Source organism: Pistacia vera, unplaced genomic scaffold (assembly GCF_008641045.1).
Source record: "Pistacia vera cultivar Batoury unplaced genomic scaffold, PisVer_v2 Contig122, whole genome shotgun sequence".
Taxonomy (NCBI): domain Eukaryota; kingdom Viridiplantae; phylum Streptophyta; class Magnoliopsida; order Sapindales; family Anacardiaceae; genus Pistacia; species Pistacia vera.
Window position 1 is genome coordinate 339,896 of NW_022195271.1, and position 20,390 is coordinate 360,285.

The 20,390-nt window shown below is 34.3% G+C and overlaps 4 protein-coding genes across 4 annotated transcripts; 2 read left to right on the forward strand and 2 right to left on the reverse strand.

The window, feature by feature from the left end:
- The first annotated feature begins 4,012 nt into the window (after positions 1 to 4,012).
- LOC116114771 (mavicyanin-like) lies at positions 4,013 to 4,710 on the forward strand. Its single transcript, XM_031400911.1, has 2 exons — positions 4,013 to 4,181; positions 4,337 to 4,710. Exons 1-2 carry the CDS (start codon positions 4,013 to 4,015, stop codon positions 4,708 to 4,710), a joined length of 543 nt encoding a protein of 180 aa, XP_031256771.1.
- A 4,039-nt stretch (positions 4,711 to 8,749) lies between these two features.
- LOC116114782 (GDSL esterase/lipase At4g10955) lies at positions 8,750 to 11,608 on the reverse strand. The gene is made up of 2 exons (XM_031400923.1): positions 11,245 to 11,608; positions 8,750 to 9,865 (listed from the first exon to the last, which is right to left on the reverse strand). The coding sequence occupies exons 1-2, from the start codon at positions 11,459 to 11,461 to the stop codon at positions 8,940 to 8,942; spliced, it is 1,143 nt and encodes a 380-aa protein (XP_031256783.1). The 5' UTR covers positions 11,462 to 11,608; the 3' UTR covers positions 8,750 to 8,939.
- Positions 11,609 to 13,382: 1,774 nt separating this feature from the next.
- LOC116115382 lies at positions 13,383 to 15,330 on the forward strand. The gene is made up of 3 exons (XM_031401538.1): positions 13,383 to 13,719; positions 14,583 to 14,654; positions 14,945 to 15,330. Exons 1-3 carry the CDS (start codon positions 13,542 to 13,544, stop codon positions 15,238 to 15,240), a joined length of 546 nt encoding a protein of 181 aa, XP_031257398.1. The 5' UTR covers positions 13,383 to 13,541; the 3' UTR covers positions 15,241 to 15,330.
- A 1,049-nt stretch (positions 15,331 to 16,379) lies between these two features.
- LOC116115389 (cytochrome b561 domain-containing protein At2g30890) lies at positions 16,380 to 18,791 on the reverse strand. The gene is made up of 4 exons (XM_031401541.1): positions 18,360 to 18,791; positions 17,996 to 18,157; positions 17,274 to 17,422; positions 16,380 to 17,168 (listed from the first exon to the last, which is right to left on the reverse strand). Exons 1-4 carry the CDS (start codon positions 18,498 to 18,500, stop codon positions 16,853 to 16,855), a joined length of 768 nt encoding a protein of 255 aa, XP_031257401.1. The 5' UTR covers positions 18,501 to 18,791; the 3' UTR covers positions 16,380 to 16,852.
- Between the last annotated feature and the right edge of the window lie 1,599 nt (positions 18,792 to 20,390).

Below are 20,390 nucleotides of genomic sequence, written 5' to 3' on the forward strand. Positions count from 1 at the left end.
CAAGTACCAAAGATTCTATTTAAGCAAAACAATTGGTTTTGATTCACTTGAGTTTGCAAATGGTATACGAATAAGAATCCAACTGCCTGCTAGAATAAAGCAAAACCTGTTCTTATCTTTTCAATCCATCAGTTAGTTGATAGCCCTAATTTCAATTCTGCTTTGTCCACATAACTTGTTCTTAGCTTCGCCTATTAAATTCAGATGTAGTTTTCATGCTTCTTCCATTTACGCAATTATTCTACAACTGGGGCTCCGAAAATAATATAAATTTCATTTGAAATTGAAACCTTGATGAACATAATTGATTTATATTTTTATTGAAGACAGCCAGCGCCAAATTTCTAGATCTTGATTTGATGTAGGATGTTGACATGAAATTCATTTGGAATATTAATTTCTTTATCAGCCTAATAAACCTAAATATGTTGAAACAAAATAACATACCTGATGTGATGGAATGTTTAAGATATATAATATTCCTTTTCAGCCTCTAGTAAGCTAACATCTGTTATTAAACCGTCCTCATTTTCCTATTTCTTTAACCGCAAGGTAGAGGCTTTTCATATCCTCACTCCAACTCTGTTCATACTGTACATTTCAACTTCATAACATATAAAATTCTTTCATTATTATCTCTCCAACTCAAATAATTCTTAATTAAATCACCCAAAAATCGTGCCGTTGTTGCCTCCTCAAGTTTATCCTCAAACCCCTGTTAACTCTACATGGGGTTAATTACATCAAGTTTATATAGAGATGAGATTTTCTGAAACGGGAAAACCATTTATATGTTTATTTTGCTTAACTTAATACCAATTACGTTAGATGTAATTGGAAGCAAAACAAACAGAAAAAGACGAATGTTTCAATAGTAAGCTGCGTGCCTTCGATGTCCTTCTACTAGGCCATATTATATTTAATATTTAAGTAATTAAAATCCTTAAACCTAAAATTAACGAGCATCTAGAATTGACTGACATCTACATCCTCTCTCTCTTTCTATATGTGAATCCAAATCTTAGCATTTCTCCTTTGATGTGTCAAACTCTGATAAGAAGGGGAGAAAGAGAGATGGCATAATATAAAGGATATAGGTTGGTGGGTAGTTAGGGATTCGTATAAACAATTTTTATTGAAGAATCAACATCATTTTCAGCATCTTTACTTTATGAATTCTGACTTGTTTTGTTTCCATCAATCTCACGTTCACATATAATCTCATTTTACTTGATTAAGCTTCATATTTATAGCTCTCTTTGGATGCTCCGCTCCAGGTGGGGTTAATTCCAAATTGCCAGCTGTTTGGAAACCCTTGAAACCATGGGGAAGAAAATATCTAAGAATCCTCATGAGAAAAAGCAACTCAACAGCTTGATAAAAGTTTTGCGGCCAAAGGTTTACATCACTGACAGCTCAAGCTTCAAGAATCTTGTTCAAGAGCTAACTGGCAATGGAAATACTACAACTACTGTCTCATCCCCACCTGATTCAACGTACAATCCAGATCAAACAACAGTTGATCAAATCTCAACTATCCATATAGAAGATGATGTTCATGTTCATACAAGGGAGCCTGAAAGTAGCTTGGAAGCGTCGTCTGATGCGTCCACTGAGTCTTCTTTTGAACTATGCAACCAGCAAGTATTATTTCCCGAAGAATTGGAGCAAAGTTATTGTAGGCAGATATACCTGCAGGGTGAGAGTAATGTTACTTCTTCAGAGTATTTGTTGATGAATCAACAAGAAGAAGAGATGTTATCATATGGGGATTTGGAGTCATGGCTATTGGATATGGAGCCATACCCTCTTTATAATACTACTTGTAATCAGATTCAGCAAGAGGTCAGTATCTTTGACTACGAGCTATCGGGGCTAATATGAAGTGTTTGTTTTTCTGTCTCGGAGACAGCGAGAAGCAGATTTAACGTATCGTTTTTGCTATGTATAATATATTAATACTCCTAGCTTGTTCATATATATATATATATATATCAAGTGCAGAAATTCACAGAAGTAAATTAATTTTTTCCCTTGTATCATCATTGTATATATATATAGAGAGAGAGAGCGAATTATCAATTTCATTGTCTGCTTTGTATTTATATGTTATCAATATTGACATCCATGATTCGTGCTTTTTTTAATCTTTTTACTGTAGTAACAAAACTAATTGTCTTAAAAATTTTCCGATACGTGCTTCTCTTGTGAGACCAACCGGAGGGTTGATTCGTGTTGGCAAGATTAAGAACTATACAGTGCCAGCAGTAAAATTTGAATGGTTTGTATTGACTGATCAGAGAAACTCAAGAATTATTTCATTATAATAATCATGAAAACCTAAGAGAGTTGGTTGAGAAAGAAAAGACGACCCAATTACACATTTACTTAAAAGCGAAGGTGTTAGGATTTAGGATGATGTATCTTTGATTGCATGACGCATTTAAGTGTTTCACAATTATATTAAACATGAATAATACTATGTGTACTAACAAAAAATCATATAACCCAAGTACTAACTGACGTGACATACCTCTCTTATTACCACGTCAGTTTTCCCAAAAACTAAAATAAAAAAATTCCAAAATTTCTATTGATAGTACTTAGATAAGTACAATTTGGTTAGACTCTATTAAAGACTTATTTTATATATTCCAATTAACATTATAAAATGAACAGTTCAGAGAACAAAATTCTGATATATTGCTCATAAAAATATTTTTAAATGTACCCTTAATGTGTCTTCATTGGGTTATATAATTAAAGCATCAAAATCACATTAGTTTTCCTTTCAGTCTTGTGCTTGATAACAATATATAGAACTGTCTACCATCCAAAAACAGTAACAAGAAATGCAAGCAGAACCGAAGCACAGGAAAGCTTAAAAGCTTGGATATATGAAGCAGTGTTGATGGTGGGACTTGGTACGGTCATTGGGGAGGATACTGAAGGAGGTGAAGCATAATTACTACTGGAACTTGGGCGTAGAGAAACTGGAGTCAATATTATGTCAACCTTCTGACCAGCTTCACAATGACCAGTAACGCAACACAAGAAATAGTAATGGCCAAGACCTTTGAGGTTGATAGAATAGGAGCCTTAACTGTAAACAGCCATTGAAGATGTCCTGAAAATCTTGATGCGAAACTTGCTTGACGTTGTGAAATTGATTGTTAAAATTGAATACTGCAAGCATATAAACCATAAATAATTAATTAGTTGATGAAAAGATTATCTTAAAAATTATTGAACGAACAAAAGGGAAAGACATATTATATAAACAAATATATAAAAGGAAAAAAGTTGAAAAAGAAGAAGCATATTTACCAAATAACATCTCCAACATGGAAGTTCTTGGTAGAAGCTCACTTGTTGTAATCGACATTGCCCATAGCACTCCACCCAGCAGAATCACCAACTTTGTAAACAGCACCAAGAGAAGCTCCAAAAAAGGTTGTCAATAGCAAGAAAGCAACAATATACTTAGCGAGAGCCATTACTAATTACTAATTAATCAACCGAAGTGAGCAACGAAGAATTCAAGAAAAGAGGAAGATCAAGTAGTCTGAGCCTGCGCATACGTATATATATATGTAATGAATTTTGTATTCCTAGTCCTTGTTTGATTATTTTTCCTATGGAGTATATGATTCATTATAATTGGTTTATCTTATAGAATTAAGCTGCCAATCAACTTTCCTAAAAAGCTGTTGGCTACGTCCCAATTAATCCAATATTTTTTTTTTTTTTTTTTTTGTTATAAATATTCTATAAATCTGTTATAAATATTTTATGATATCCTCGAATCCAACTGCATCTAGGAAACTTGATTGGCAGTGTAACTTAGCCAATAAGAGTGAATCCTAATCTATGTAGGAAGTAAAATCAAGGTAGGATTCGGACTACAAAATCCGTTTATATAAACGTTCAAACCAACCACCTGTAGGCTCTCACACATAATTCACTATTTGATCGATCCTCCTCTTCTCTTGCTCTCTTGGCTTAATTAGCAATGGCTTTCGCAAAGAACTTCGTTGCTTTCTTGTTGATGACAACTCTTTTTGGAGTCTCTCTTGGTGCCGTTTACGAAGTCGGTGATTCTGCTGGGTGGAGTACTATGGGAAATGTCGATTACAACAAGTGGGCTTCTTCCAAGAACTTCCATGTTGGAGATAAAATTGGTAAGCTCCTCCACTCTTTTACATCCTTCTTTATTTATTTTTGGTTAAACATTCTTATGATGACTTCTGATTTGGTTTATTTATTGTTGCAATATTAAGAGTCTGTTTTGTATATATCATAACCATTATCTAATTCTGTGTATGTTTACATGCAGTGTTCAATTACAACAATCAATTTCACAATGTGAAACAAGTATCCCATCAAGATTTTCAGTCATGCAACGCAACGTCTTCCATCGCCGTCTACACTTCGGGTTCTGACTCTATCACCCTCAAGAGTCTTGGTCACTACTATTTCTTGTGCGGCGTTCCTGGTCATTGTGAAGCCGGACAGAAGGTTGACATCATGGTGACTCCAGTTTCTTTTCGCCCAAGTGCCAGTCCTAATTATGCTTCATCGCCTTCAAGATCCTCTCCATTGACGCCACCTAGTCATGCTACTAACACTGCTCCATCTCACCAATGTTTCCAGCTTTCGTCGGCTTTCGTTAGCCTTGCAATTTTTATTGGTGCATGTTTTTGTTACTAGAGGGGTGTGAGATTTGGTTTCGTATTTTAGTTGTCTTCTTATGGTTGTTTTTAAATCTTCTAATAAAGTTACTAGTTTATTACCACCAAAACAAAAAGAGAGAGATTTTTTATTCGTTGTAGATATTTTGGGCCCCCAGTATACAAATCCCGGTAGTAATTGTTATGTTCTCCACATGCATTGAACATCTAATTTTAATGAATTAATATAGAAATCAAATTATAACTAAGCAAGTGAAGAAGTTAGATTGAGGTATCAAACCAAAGTAGATTCGATTACCGGTCCATAACTATTTTTTATTATTAATTAACTATTTATTCCTTAGAGATATTAATAATATTTCTGTTTTAATTTGTCAATTAGTTTATTAGGTCAAAGGTCTGTTTGCTGCGGTTTCTTTGAATAGAGTTTAAAAATTAGGAAAATGTAAAAAGGCTTTCTAATATTAATTTACTAAAAAAGGTTTAAATATACAAAAATAGATCAAGAGAAATTTACAAAATTATCTCTCCCCTTGTAGTTAGATGACAAATACTTTAGTTACTGAAGTTAATTATAACCAGGGATCTTGTAAAAAAAATTTGTTTAAAGATTGAATGGGATATTTTTTTGAAATTTCAACAGTTTTAATAAGCTCAAAAAGAGTTTATGGGAAAAGCTCTCCCAAAAGTCATAAAATACATTTTTTGTTTATATCCGTATAAACATTTCTGAAATGCAATCAGATAACCTAAAAAAAAAATTCAGAAGTGTTTATAGGACTCTTTCCACTAGTAAAGAAACCTAACCAAACAGGCTCCAAGTCTTAACAACAACGTGAAACCATACAATTAATATAGTAATTAATAATTACCGTTAATTATTATTTACAAGAGCAATTAATTAATAAATAATTTATTTAAAATTTAATCTACGCTTTTCCATGAATGGAATAGAGCAAGGGATAGCATACTGTTCAGTCTTCATGAATATATCCCTTCGTCTTAACTTGATGTAACTTGAAGCTGGACAAAGCACAAAATGACAATTACTTCATCAACTGCATGGCCCTCCATGTCATTTTTAACGGTTGAGATTTTTAAAAACTCATTTCAATCCCTGTGGAGCATAGTCAATTGACCAAACTGGATCATCTTCACGTAACTACAAAGGGTAGCATTTTGGTTGACTGCTGGTCATCTCCTGCGCCTTCAGAACTTAAATGGTGAGCATATTTGCAAATTGCAATTTCATAACTGGGTTGGTGGTCTTGTGCAAGGACTCCTATTACAAACCTTAATGGTAGAAAAGCATCTTTTCTAATTCGTGTCTTGTTTTGCTTCAACTGTTCATCCACGTACTGAATTTCATACCTAGTTATACATATATAAGCAGAAAACGAGGCTGAAAAACTATATTCCCCATAGTTAAAGTTGTGGCATAATAATGGTGAAGAAACTGAATCAGGCGTCTCTTAAAATAAATAAGAATGAGTCGAAGAAGCAACTCAACAATTTGATTGAAGTGTTGCGGCCTAAGGTCTACATTACTGACAGCTCAAACTTCAAGAGGCTTGTTCAAGAACTTACCGGTAATGGCAGCTCCATAGTGCCCTCCCCGCCATCTCCTACAACACAACAGCAGCAACTACAAGCTTATTTTCTTGAGAATAATTATGTTCCAGTTATCAATGTTGAAGACGACCATGGAGAGCCTCAAAGTAGCATGGAAGCAATATCATTTGACGCATCTCTTGATTCATTTGATGATGAATTATTCAGCAACATATGTTTAACCGAAGGATTATTCACAGAATTAGCAGAAAACCACCAGATGCAAAGTTTGAATCATAACAAAACATTCGACGCTTCATCTCCGATGGAGCAGTGGGCGGATTGTTTAGCCTGTCAAGATGTTGAGTCATGGCTGTTAGATATTGATCAGCCTTATCCTAAATTTAATGGTTTTGCGCAGAATATTCAGGAGGTCAGTGTATATGATTACGACTTATCTGGGCTAGTATCAGGAAGCGGACAAGCGGTTCGTTCTAGCTAGTTTTTACAAGATTATATCAGAAGGAAGACTTAATGGCAAAGGCCATTTATAATATACAGGTCCCTTTTAAGTCATAAGATATAGGTATACAGATCATATTCATTGTGGAAAATGGATATGACTTTATAATCCATGTGATTTATTCATTTATTTGTATAAGAGAGCCAATTGGCATATTAATTGATTAATTTTTAGAGTATATATGCATATTGCATGTCCTATAAATCCTCGTCAAACTCATATGCCTTAAACCAAGAACTTACCATTTCATTATTCATAGAGGTGGAATAAATGGGTCGGTGAGGCAGATCAACCCTAACTCGGCCTGCCTCAACCTGGGTTTAACCTAGCTCAGGTATGCCCCATCGGGCGGGTTGGGCCTTCATAGGCTAACCTGGTGACCAAGCAGGTTTTTAAAAAAAAAAACCCGTCCAACCCATCGGATTGACCCACGGTTGAAAACTCCCAACCCGTTGGGTTGGGAAAAAAAAAAAAAAGCTATTATATATATAGAAAAAAAAAAAAAAAAACACAAATCCCTAAATTTGTGTTTTAAGTTGATTTGACAGCAAATATATATCATTTTCAACTAAGGTCTTGGTTAGTATCTCTATTGACATATAAAAAAAGGTTTAATATCCCTTGTGTCCCTTAAGGTTTGGGTTTCAGTCGCTCACACCTCCAAAGCCAAGGGATAAATAACTATCTCTCACCTCTCTTCACATTTCAAAAATTGTCAGTTACCTCCTTAAAGAGAATTTGTTAAACAAATTTTATCAGAAATGTTAAAAGACATAAAATGCCTATTTTTAAATAATTAATATTAAGGGTAATTTGGATATTCTGAAAAGTGTATTAGATGATGTTTTATATTATTTTATGAAGGGCAAATAAAATAAAATAAGGACACATGTTCATAAAAACAATTAAAAAGGGGCACAAGTTTTTTAAAAGACAAAAATAGGACAATTAACGGTATAAGACTGTTTAACTTAACTTCATAGATGGTATAAATGTAAATCTATTTTATTACTAATGTAAAAGTCAAAAGAGACATTAAAAAATATAAATAGCCATTGAGAGATAAACATGTGTCAAATGCCCAAACACATAAGGACAGAACAAAAAAGTAAAAGTAAAAAATAAAAAATCAAGAGATAACCTAAGCCTAACCTTTTATATTTGCCTAATTTTTTTTCCACGTTCTTTGGTTAAAAAATGATTTTTTTTTTTTTTTTTACTTTGATAATAAAATATTAATTATATGATAATAATAAAATATAAAATCTCAAAATCAATATAGAAGAGATTATATTAATTATATAATGTCTTACTAAAAAGAAAATAAGGAGCCATTAGCCATGCTAGAATACAAATCAAAGTAAAATCGATTAATTAAATAGATTTTAATTTATTTTTTGAAATTTCATTATTTTATATATTTTGAAACCATGTCATAATAATCAATATCATAGAAAATAATTAATGAGGGTATAATTGACTTTTCTCATATCATTATTGATTTTGATAAATGAATAAATATAATTTTTCTTATATTACAATTTAATTGTATTAAAATTGAATTAATATTTAAAATGTTAACAAAAAAAAATTAATTTAATTGAATTATTGATATTTGAAAACTTAGTTAAAAAATTACACAAAAAAATTAAAAAAATTCCAGACCGGCCGCACAAAAACCCATCAGTTAAAGGTTGGTGGGTTGGGCTCGGCCAACCCTTCTAGCCAAAGAGACAGGCTTAACCTGGCCCGCCCTTGTTGGCGGGCCGAGTTAGGCCCAGCCCACAATTTGGCTTAACCTGTCACCGGCCGGGCGGATGGGTTAATTTTCCGCCTTTTATTCATTATTGTTGAGTTGTCTCGATCTATACTGAGTTGCACTTGCACAGTCATCTTATTAGTTAAATTAAAAGTTAAAATGCTGTAGTATATCTAATGCTTCTACAAATCACAACTTAAAATACGAGATTGGATTTGAAGAAGATTAAAGAATGACTTTGTATGTCAAGTTACAGATAGTAAATGAACTTGCTGACTTGGTCAGCAGAATTAACAAGGTGAAAAAACCAGTTCAATCAAACGATTATTACAAAGAACACGCACCAAATTTATAGTAGGAAGAGTTGGGACTGAAAATGAGTTATTTATCCAATAACAGAGGCAAATCCTTTCTGTTATATTCTTGGCTTTACTGGTGTCTTTTGCTGAGGAGGGAGGCTATACAAAGATCTCAGCTGCCTGCTTATTAGCTTGCTGTTGTGGAGAGACATTTGAAGGTCCAAGTTATCAGACCACCATTGCTCTATCCCGTGAGCCTCAAGAAACTTCTGTTTTCCCTTGGACATAACAAACAGCTTTGCTGCAGCTTTCCCATTTGTCAGACTCACATTCTCCTTGTTAGCATCATTTTCAGCCGTGCTTTCAGGATCAGTGTAAGAACAACAGATGTAGTCACTGTTATTCACATACAAATGAGGTACCCATTTATTTAATTCCGCAGAAGTTTTATCCCCATAGAAATAATGCACCCAATTCTTTAATCCCACAGAATTAGTCTTCTCTCCCTCATCAATGGCGGCCTGACTTTCTGCACTTGAAGGGAGCATTGATTTAACTCTGTTCCAAGCAAATACTGCTTTTTCTCCCATGTTTCTGAAACTCATTGCCAATGAGACAGAAGGTGGGTTAAATAAATGGGTGTCAACATATAATCCTTCCTTGGCTAATGTTTTTCCCACTTGGAGGGCAAAGCCAGCCCCTAGTGAATGACCTGCTACACATACATTGTTGCTTCCATATCTAGCAGCAAGAGATTTTAAGGATTCCAGAGCTCCCTTAAATCTGACAGAACCCTTCAAGCTTTCCCAAGCAAAGAAGCGGAGGTCATCTTCGACATCCCTTCTGATTGTTGAGCTTTTGAGTAATGTTCCTCGGAGTGCTAAAACAGCTTTTGGTGCTCCACTGGGTCTAATAAGTACCAAATCTGCCATTGCTGCAGATCGATCCCATTCTAGTATTGCACCATATATAGATCCATCTCTTTCATCAACTAAGGTTTGGGCCAGCTTGATGGATTTCCCATAGGTGGTAAAACGTCGTTCTCGTAAATGAAGACAAGACAAGAGAACGGATAGTTCAAGTTCGTTCATTTGACGAACATACTTCGTCCGTTAATGTCAAGAAAACACTAAGCCTAGGAAGGACGTATATGTCTGGTAGGTCTTTACCTCATCCATAAGGAGTTTGTGTTATTCTACAGGGCAAAAAAAAAAAAAAAAAAATAAATTAAATTAAATTAAATTAAATGCAATTTAATATGTAAATGAACATATGTTTTCTCATTATGTTTGATTTCAAGTTCTCCATATGATCAGGAAGAAAAAAGGTCCAAACAACAGAATTTAAAACTAATTATATATCTTAAAATAAACAGTTGTTCAAATCCGTACTTGATTAATACTTCATACTTCCATAGAAATAAAAAAGAAAAAGAAAAGTTTATCTATTTGGCACGCCAAAAGTTTCCCAAAGAGAAACCCACAACTGTTGAAACACAAAGTTTTGGACACTCTCTTATCCCCTCAGTCACTAAATAATGCAAGTTGTATGATGGGGTCATGATTTGGGAACTGATTCCCAGAAATTCTGAGATCTAGTAGTTTGCTACATAAAAAATTTCTCTCTTTCTTTCCCAGTTTACCTAATTAATTGGGAATCCATATGGTTGCAACATGCCGCAAAAGGAAGTAAGTAAGGGGAAGAAATCAGAGAGGATTAAAACACAATATGCATGAGACAAAAGAAAACATAATTCTTAAATCTAAAACCAGAGATGTCAATCCAATTAAAACAGAGTGTATGTGTGTGAGGACATGCGCAATAAGATTGATCCATAAGATGGAAACAACAATAAAAATAAAAATTTGTACATCCGCCAGCAAAGAAATATACATTTATACGATCAATTCAAAAGCGTAAGTGCTGATGTCAGATTCTCATTGCGAAGAAGAAAATAGGGAAAACACTGAGTCAATATAAAATGAATGGAATTTATCATGTGAACAATTATAAGAATACCAAAAATATACCCAATTTCCATACTCAGAAAACAACCAGCTTAAATGAAACTAAAACTTAGCCCAGAATTAGCTGGTACAGCAATGGAAATAATTTAAAATTACAAAATCTTTCTTCTACGGGGCACTTATGTTTCCAAATTTATATCTCCAACAACAATATACAATGAAATATTGGCATTAAAGAAACAAAAAAGAACAGGGAAAACCCAGGATTTATGCTATCAGATATTTAGCAGATGCAGATTCAAAAATCACCAAAAATATCCACACAGTAGACCAGAACCACCACGAACCATTAATAAACAGAAGTCCTACCAATATTATGCCCAAAGCAATCTCAATTCGATTAATATTAATAAAATTCCTTTTATCCAAACAACTAAATTTCATTGGGATCAATCACATAGCACAGAGATATTAAGGTTAAAATTAAAAAAGGGTACTGACCAACTAGAGTTGATAAGGTCTCTCCAATTCGGAGGAGCAACATTACGAGGTCCAGACACATGGAATGCATATGGGTGAGCTTCCTCTTTGTCTTTGATCTCCATTGCTGTGCCCTTCTCCCCTAATGTTGTTCCCAATGTTGTTATCTCCTCTGCTACAACCTTTGCCATCGCAACACAACCTTTTCTTAATCTCTTCTTCTTTTACTTCTTATTTCATGCTAAAGTCACATCAAGAGGTTCTGTTCTGAGGCTTTTTGATTGTTTGAAGGCTTTTACATGGCATCGGATTCCTGCTCATTGGCTCATTGCTAAATAAAAGATTNGACCAACTAGAGTTGATAAGGTCTCTCCAATTCGGAGGAGCAACATTACGAGGTCCAGACACATGGAATGCATATGGATGAGCTTCCTCTTTGTCTTTGATCTCCATTGCTGTGCCCTTCTCCCCCAATGTTGTTCCCAATGTTGTTATCTCCTCTGCTACAACCTTTGCCATCGCAACACAACCTTTTCTTAATCTCTTCTTCTTTTACTTCTTATTTCATGCTAAAGTCACATCAAGAGGTTCTGTTCTGAGGCTTTTTGATTGTTTGAAGGCTTTTACATGGCATCGGATTCCTGCTCATTGGCTCATTGCTAAATAAAAGATTATCTTTTATTTAGTTAAAATAATATAATTTGAAACTCCTGGATTGGTTCAGTAGCTTGTAAGTCGCCAACGGTCATATTTCCTTGTTGTTGTCGATTCCGATGTAAATGACGTTTATAACCCTTCCCAGAGTTTGCCCCCTTTTGGAAGGCATGTGATCCATGTCTCATTAAATTAACAAATTTCTTCGCCAAGAAGAAAAAGTATTGAGGGTATTTTGGTTATTGCGTGTTGTTGAACTCGAGTTTGGATTACAGTTGGATATGAACTTTGCAAAAGTCAGACCGGACGCATCTGATAATAATTGAGTGTGGCCACTCGCCAAAAAGTGGACCTACATAATTAAATTCTTCTTTTCTCTTTCAATTTTCAAGTAAATTAATAAGAAATTTTTAACATGGATAGTCTGATACTATGCCTTGAAGTAGCGAGCCGGCTCGGCTTGACTCGATTAGAGCTCATTTGAAGCTCAACTCGATTATTATCGAGTCGATTTAGTTCGAACTCAGTTTATTAATCGAGTTGAGTTTGAATAAAATAAAGCTTAGCTTGTAGGCTGACGAGCCTGGTCCGGTTCGAGTAAATACTGTATACTTATGTGAATATTTTGGTGATTTTTTAAACTATAAGATATTAAACTAATATTTTTTAATAAAAAAAAAGGAGTGACCCGAGTGAGCGTTGGGCCACCACATACTGACATATGCATACTTTCTTCTCTCCTTTTAATGCTTTCAGTCACTTCTCTTCTCTCTCAACTCAACCACGTCTTCTTCTTCAACCCTTCTTTCTTCTTCTTCTCTTCTTCTTTCTTTTTTACTTTCAGCTAATAACATTTTTCGGGCTTAACAAGCTCTTCTCTCCTTTTAATGACTTAACGAGCTCGATATCAGGCTTGCGAGCTGAAGTTCGAGCCAGCTCGAGCTCGCCTCGAACTCGATCGAGCTCGAGTTCAAGTCTCAATTCTGAGGCTCGTTAGGCTCGAGCTCGATACGGTAGTAAACGAGCCAAGTTCGATAAGCCAAAAGCTCGACTCGGTTCGGCTCATTTACAGTCCTCCCTTTGAAGGCATTAAATAAATATGTGATTTTTTTTATTTTTTTATTTTTAACACTGATAGTTTGATAATATGCCTTGAAAGCAGTTCAACTATTCTTCTAGACTTTAAAGTTAACGACGGATAAATTCTTTTAGTGATCACCTTCATTATTAAATTAGGTGAATCAAACTTAAAACCTTTTAAATAATATATTTAAGAATCTTGATTGATCACTAAGTTGTTATAAATATCTGAAATTGGTTCTTTTAAAATTATTGACCATTCATGCAATTTATTTTAAAATTTTCATCTCTTGCTGGACGGTAAAAAAATAAACATGTTTACATTTTGTATAGTAATCCGATTTTGATAATATTTGTGGAGGAGGTCTTCTCTCCCAATTTCAATTTGTTTAATTAGGGACAAACAAATGTCCCAATCCAGTAGAGCTAACAGAAATATGAAACTTGTATCTGAACCATAGACAATCAACAAAAATCTTTAAAATAAAAACATCAAAACTCATAAATCAACACTAATGTACTCACTTACCGCTTACCATGGCCTTGAATTTAATTGCCACGTCTCTTCACCCAAAACCCTCTTCTAATCTTCTTTCTCCTCCTCTCAAACACAAACATCTCGCCAAACTCTACTCTTCTTCATGTAAGACTTTTGCTCAGTCGGAAGGAACTGAAGGTGGTGTTACAGAAGAAGATCCCCCAGCTTCTTTTTCTGGTATACATCCAATCCTCTCTTTCTCTCTCCTTTTTTTTTTTTTTTTAAACGAATTGCTATTAATCTGCATACCCCTTAAGTTTTATTATAATACACTTGATATTTGTTGGTACGACTTTGGTTTATATCATATAGTTTTTGAAAATATGAGTGTATTAATGTGATCAAATGGATTTTGTGGATTGATTTATTTGTGAGAAATCAATTCCTTATGTGATAGGCAGAGGAATTGCTATCTTAAATTTCTGTCAGAGCTTAACACAAACACCTGCTGGGTATGACTAATAGTAATAGATAATTGATAACAATTCGCTTCTGGCATTGCTTTGTCTCTTAGTGAGCTTATTGAATTTGGAACTGGGAACTACTGCCAGACCTTACAATCTTCCACTTAGAAAACTTTTGAGTTATAATATCTCAAGTAAATGAGTTACAATCAGTTTAACTCGTGAGTTAGATGGAACAAAACTAGTTTGCCCTGAAGATGTTATGTCTTCTGTGAAGATACTTCAGAACAATCTAAGGAAAAGATAACGGCCTTGCATGTCCCACTCTTTGTTCTATAATAGTTTGTCTCTATATTAACAACAAATATTCTTAAGATAGGAGCTTTTAAGTTTCTAAGTAAGCTTGTTTGGTGCTTCATATGTTGCAGTTTCTAAGCATACATGTGCCGATCGCACTATCTCATACTGCTAGAAGCTTTTATCTTTTGTGATTGGCTTATAACATTTTCATCGATGCTGATGATCATGACATCTTGTTCAAATCTGTGTAACACTAAACATTAATTTCTCAATAGAATTATGGGACGCATGAGATTGATTACAGATCCTAAAGTGCTTTTAATTTTTTTCCCCAAGGGTCTTTGTCTTCTGCACGCTCACAGCTGGATCTCTTGGAACAACTCACTTCTACAAGCCCAACGGTTGAAGGTATGTTTTTTCTCTTACAAAATGTAGAATGAGGAGTACTACTTTGACAAAGTTTATGTCCAAGTGATGCATTGATTTACGACTGTCAAATGAATGTTGGAATAATGTGGTGAAGGATACAACAGTGTTAAATTAGTGCCACATTACTTAAGATTACAAAACTTGGAATTTAAATTTTGTAGAGTAATGTTACTCATATATACAAAGTTTCTTGGTTGGGCAAAACAAAAAATTGAAGAGAGTGAACCCCTATCACATAACTGACTAAGGTTTTCGTATTTCATGAATAGGATATGAGAGTGATGGTAGTTCTCGGAAACTTACAATGCGCGCTCAGCTGGCACAGTTAGTTGGGGATAGAGATGATGATTTCAGTATTCCATTGGGGAAAAACTTGAAGAAGTTTAGTGCCAAGTTCTTAACCATCTCACAGAAGAGAAACATCAGAAGACAAGCTTACTTGAATGAAGTTTCTCAGAGGAATGATTCAGTTTTCTTTGCCACTATTGGAGCATTTGTTATTCTTCCACCTTTTATAATATTAGGGATCGCTGTAATAACTGGTTATATACAGCTTTTTCCATAACACATGCTTGTTAATTATTATAGAGAAGCCATGTTAACATACACCGTATGAGTTGTAAAGCTTTAGCTAATAGAAGATTTTTACCCAATATTTTCCATACATAATGAAAATAATCAGTATTCAATCCTCAACCTCTCCATCTGAGGTTATTGCACTTGATAAGGTTCTCTGAGATTATTCCGAAAGGAATAATTTTGTAGAACGTAAAAAAGCTCTACATTTCTTAACAGAAGAATGAACTATTCCAAATTTTGCATCTTGTGGCCTGTGGGAAAAACATCCACCAGACAATACCTTTTCCGGTAGAAATTGGGATCTACTTCTTAATACATGTTCAAGAATCTGTTTTATCGCTAAAATTTTATGGTTTTTAAATTTCTATATGCCGCAATATATTCGCATGATTTTCTAAGATTTCACCAGCCAGCAACATTTGCCGAAATCTGCAATATTCTAGAACGGGAGACTGAGGAAACCAGTGGGTTGTTCAAGGCTTGAAGATATAAGCGTTAGTGGAAAATATTGACCTGAGAATATAATCTATGCGTTGAAACTTTATACATTTTTTTTAAAACCTCTCTGACAAAGATCCGTTCTTAGATATTCAAATCTCTCAAGGCAATATCTTCCACTCAACTTAAATAATACAAAGAATGGATACCACCTAGAAACCCCATAAACGATTTTTAATTCTCTAGTGTTCACTCAAACATCTAGATGCTTAAGTGGAAACAATTTTATGCTGTTGTGTTCCCACTTGAATCTCTCTTCTTTGTTTCATAGCACTTGCAAATAAAATCTGTTCAACAGAACCAAATGTGGAAAATTTACAGGGCGTGTTTGGCTGTGTTAATTTTACGCTTAACAATCTACTCCCAATTCTGAATAGATTTACTTGGTGAGTGAGGAATCATATCCTTGAAAAAGCAATTGCCCCGAAGATTAATCATATTGCTAATCCTGTAAACTGATTCGATTCAAATATCCCTTTAACTTCAGAGACTAGGAGGTGGGCATGCTAGACTGGTGAAAGATAATCGAAAAAAATAAGATTCTATGGTCTGGGAAATGCAGGGTCAGCAATATAAGGACAAATTCACTAGTACTGTCATAATAAATAATTAAATATGCATTTTTTTTTTTATACCATAAAATTGAAACTATTGTATGCATTGCTACAAAAGTATTATGATATATAGTGTTTCTAACAATCCGATTTACAACGACTTTCAGACAATTGGCTGCTCTACAAAAAACAATCAAAAGAATAGGAGAAAGAAACCAACAAAACATTTATAATTCATCACATATATAAACAAAAATGCGAAGCTTCACCAGTTTTATCCCAATTTTTTTTCCAAGTGATAGCGTCATTTTATCCTTTACACGTCAAATTGACATAGGGAGGACACAACACTTGAGATAGAAAATTTGAGATAAAACTTACGAAATATAGCATTATTTTTATGAAATTTTACTCCCAGTGTTCCATTCTTCAGTTGATCCAAACTGTGATTCTTCTCTGGGATGAAATTGTAGAACGTAAAAAGTATAACAAGGTTGAAGAGAATCCAATGTTAGTTGAAATAAGTCATTAATAGATATACTTTTTTCAGCAAGTCTCTGTAGTCGATTCTTTCTTCTTGCCTCTTGTTGAAAGCTCTTTATCGGTGGGCCTAAATGGTTCATTACCCAAAGTCACTCCTAGTCCTTGCTTTTGCATGTATGCCCATTTGTCTTGAAAAAGGTAGAAGAAAGCAAATAATGAGATCTGAGTTGTGAACATTATAGTCCAAAGCCGTATGCTTCTAGATGTCTTTTCGTGGAAGGCTTGCAGTCCAGTATACATATTGAGTATTCCCAGCAGAGACACAACAGTTCCCAGCAACCAGTGTGCGAAAAACCATACACTTCTTCTTTTAGATCCCCTGTAAAGAAAAGAGTAGAAATTCTCATACTCAAACTAATGCCTAATTTTGAATTGTTCCCACATTAACATTCGTCTTGTTATTGAGAATCTTGCTGAAGTTTACCTTTGCGGGCGTAAGAACCCAATCAGCGCTTGCAACCATACGATACCGTATAAAACTACTCCTATCTTCTGATGATGATTGCTGAAGGAGTTGTTGAAATTTCTGAAGGAGAGAACTGCCCCTGCTGTGGCTAGTAGTACGGCGAGTGTCTGCAGTAATAGACTACACTTTTAGAACATCATAAGGTTATATGCATATTACATTAATCATGAGGTTAAGATCAGCTAAGTTATTGTTGTCTGTAAGATTTCTATCCCATGTCCAGTTGTGTGATTAGGATAGGATAAATGCAATACCTAACCTCATGATTCATTTCAATATTATAAGATCAAAAGAAAATTGTTAATTAAAAAATTAATTTTTAATAATTGGCTTTTCTTGCCTCTTAAGTATTCATAATAATTCCCCTTAATCAAACTTGTGGGCGTACAAAGTTTCCTAGGCGTTTATTTAGTTAACGAAATGAATGGTTGACCATCGCAAACTGCAAATCAGGCGATGGCACTAAAGTTTTAGTATCAGCCATTCATCATCAAAAGCAAAATAGAGTTGGGCATCAACCTCCAATAAATAAAGTTCAAAGCTTTAGTGGTATCTTTTTCTAAGCCTGTGGAGATGTTAATGAATGAAAAGGAAATTATAAACCATTCAAAAAAGCTATTGTTAATTATCCTGGATCCAGGTTGTTGAAAAACAGGAGAAAAAGAAAAACATAAACTTGCCTGTGAAACTGCATGAGCATAGAAAATAATTCTGAGTCTTCTTCCACATTCGATTCTGTTGGACATTCTGATAATGAGTATCCCAACCGGCATCAGGAGTCCCGTTGATGCCCAGAGGAGGAACCCATGGACTGTAATCTCAAACATCAGTTTAGGACTCAACTGTAGTTATCAGGCAAGGAGCAAAAGATCTTTGTTAGGAATCGCAGGCGAAAAGATCGTAATATGAAAAACTAAACTCAATATCTGGAATCATTATCTTATTGAAAACAGAAAAGTAACGACTTTCTTAGCTTAGTTTCATTGGTTCTGTGATACTTAAAGAGAATTAACAAAAACAGAAATCTAAATCGGATATATATACCTGATTAATGTAGCCATTGTTGATTGTAGTACTATTGGCTGTGGTATTTGCTTGTTCTAGAGAAGAACTGACAGATGGCAGAACAAGAATAATGATAATTGCATGAATAGTGAAAGAAACCAGTTTCTGCATAACTTCCATTATTAATTCTTACGGATGAAAAGAACAAGCACGGCACGGGAGCCGAAGAAAAAAGGAAGGTTTTTTTTTGTTGTTGAAGCTCGGAATTTCAGACGTCGACACAGGCGATCAGCTGAGCTACAATGGAAGAATAGAAGGAATATTGGGATCAGTAGCAAGCTAATAAATAAGGCAATAAGCTCAGCATTGCATGTATTGTCGACCACATACAAATTATTTGAAGCGAAAAGCAATGATAATTAATACATTGTTTAGAGGGAGAGAAAAATACACAGAAGCTGAAGTTTTTAAAGTGTTTCAGGAAATAGAATATAATTATGTATAAAGAAAGGGAGAAGTGGGATATCTTAAATAAATTACATGAGTACTGTGTATTGCATGGAGGTTGATGGGACTGTAGGCGAGAAAGTTTGAGTGAGAAACGTGAAGTAGGGAATGGGCATGGAATATGGATTATAATTTCAACCGAGTGGGGTAAATGTCATAGCCAAGACTTGAAAGGAATTAAATAATTAAAGAGTATATATATAAAGTGGACTTTGGCAGGTTACACAGGTAAAACATTATCTTCTGCTTCCCACTACTGGCTACCACTATCATACCATAGCTTGAAAAATCCAGTAGAACCGACCAAAAGAAAATACAACATGTCTCATAACAAAGCAAAATGCGCGCCATGTTGAAGCATATCCCATTCCCACCCAACTACCTTTTACTGCAAAGTTTTTCTTGCGCAACTATACAACTGCAATGACGACTGCATTTCTTATATTCAATAAATGTAATCAAGGAATAATTTCATCCGTATAGTTACATTAAATTTCATTAGATAGTCAATGATATCAAATCAAAAGTTGAATCACTTCATCAAAAGTTGGACTGATGAAAACATTCTACAATGGTAATAATTTGTCTTCTCCTTTTTCTTGATTATCATCACCAGACACTGCTTCTTATATACTATAATACCCAACACTATTAACACAACAAATAATTATGCCTTTCGTTTTCATGGATATATATTTACAAACTAAAATCCGCAAATTAAAGAATGGAAGAATTGGGCATTGTAAAAAAGACGGGTGGAGGTACCTTAATTATGCAACTTTCTAGTTGCGGGAAATCTCTTTGTGATTGTGAAAAGGCTGCATGTGGTGTGGTCCTTCCTTCCCTCTTATCAAAATGCTTCAATTATTACTCCGACCTTATGATGATCATTTGGAGGAACTATGTATTTTGTTCTTATGTATTACAGTTTTATTTTCCCTCATTTTTTACCGGACGACCTAAACAATCATATCCTCATTCTTAGTTCCAAACTATGATCACTTTATTTGATATTAAGTATCGAGTATCCGAAGGGGTTGACTTGGTAATCAAGAATGTTTGATTCTTTTATTGACTTTTTGAGTTCAAACCACCTTAGAGTCATCTAATACATTTATGGTTCACCCGAGATTAGTTGAAGCGCATGTAAGTGACTCGAACAACCCGTTTATTAAAAAAAAAAAAAAGTTATTTAAAGGAATGCCAATTAATTACAGTGAAAAATTCATTCATTTGCTAACATGTGCATGTGCAATTACACAAGTTAATGCATGGTTGAAGGTAAATCAATATTATATGCTTAGTCATTTTACTTTATATAGATTCAAAAGAAAGAAATTATGGTACACAGCTCACATATATCAAGGACAAAGATCCTACAAGTTAATGAAATTATTATTAAATTGATTGCCAAAATAATATGAAGTTGCTGTAATTAGTTACAACAGCGCTAGCATAGTTACAACAGCGCTAGCATACTAATTATGGTTAGGCTTAATTAATATCATCCAATAAAGTATTATAAGCTTATATTTATTCAAGCAAGCAAGGATAAGAAAATCC

Coding starts and splice junctions, on each gene's coding strand:
- LOC116114771 (XM_031400911.1), top strand. CDS start 4,013: ATGGCTTTCGCAAAGAACTTCGTTGCTTTCTTGTTGATGACAACTCTT. Junction 4,182..4,336: donor CCATGTTGGAGATAAAATTG/GTAAGCTCCTCC, acceptor GTTTACATGCAG/TGTTCAATTACAACAATCAA.
- LOC116114782 (XM_031400923.1), bottom strand. CDS start 11,461: ATGGCAAAGGTTGTAGCAGAGGAGATAACAACATTGGGAACAACATTA. Junction 9,866..11,244: donor TAATATCTCTGTGCTATGTG/ATTGATCCCAAT, acceptor TTCATTTACGAG/AACGACGTTTTACCACCTAT.
- LOC116115382 (XM_031401538.1), top strand. CDS start 13,542: ATGGCCTTGAATTTAATTGCCACGTCTCTTCACCCAAAACCCTCTTCT. Junction 13,720..14,582: donor TCCCCCAGCTTCTTTTTCTG/GTATACATCCAA, acceptor TTTTTCCCCAAG/GGTCTTTGTCTTCTGCACGC. Junction 14,655..14,944: donor TACAAGCCCAACGGTTGAAG/GTATGTTTTTTC, acceptor TTTCATGAATAG/GATATGAGAGTGATGGTAGT.
- LOC116115389 (XM_031401541.1), bottom strand. CDS start 18,500: ATGGAAGTTATGCAGAAACTGGTTTCTTTCACTATTCATGCAATTATC. Junction 18,158..18,359: donor ACAATGGCTACATTAATCAG/GTATATATATCC, acceptor TGATAACTACAG/TTGAGTCCTAAACTGATGTT. Junction 17,169..17,273: donor GGGTTCTTACGCCCGCAAAG/GTAAACTTCAGC, acceptor TTTTCTTTACAG/GGGATCTAAAAGAAGAAGTG.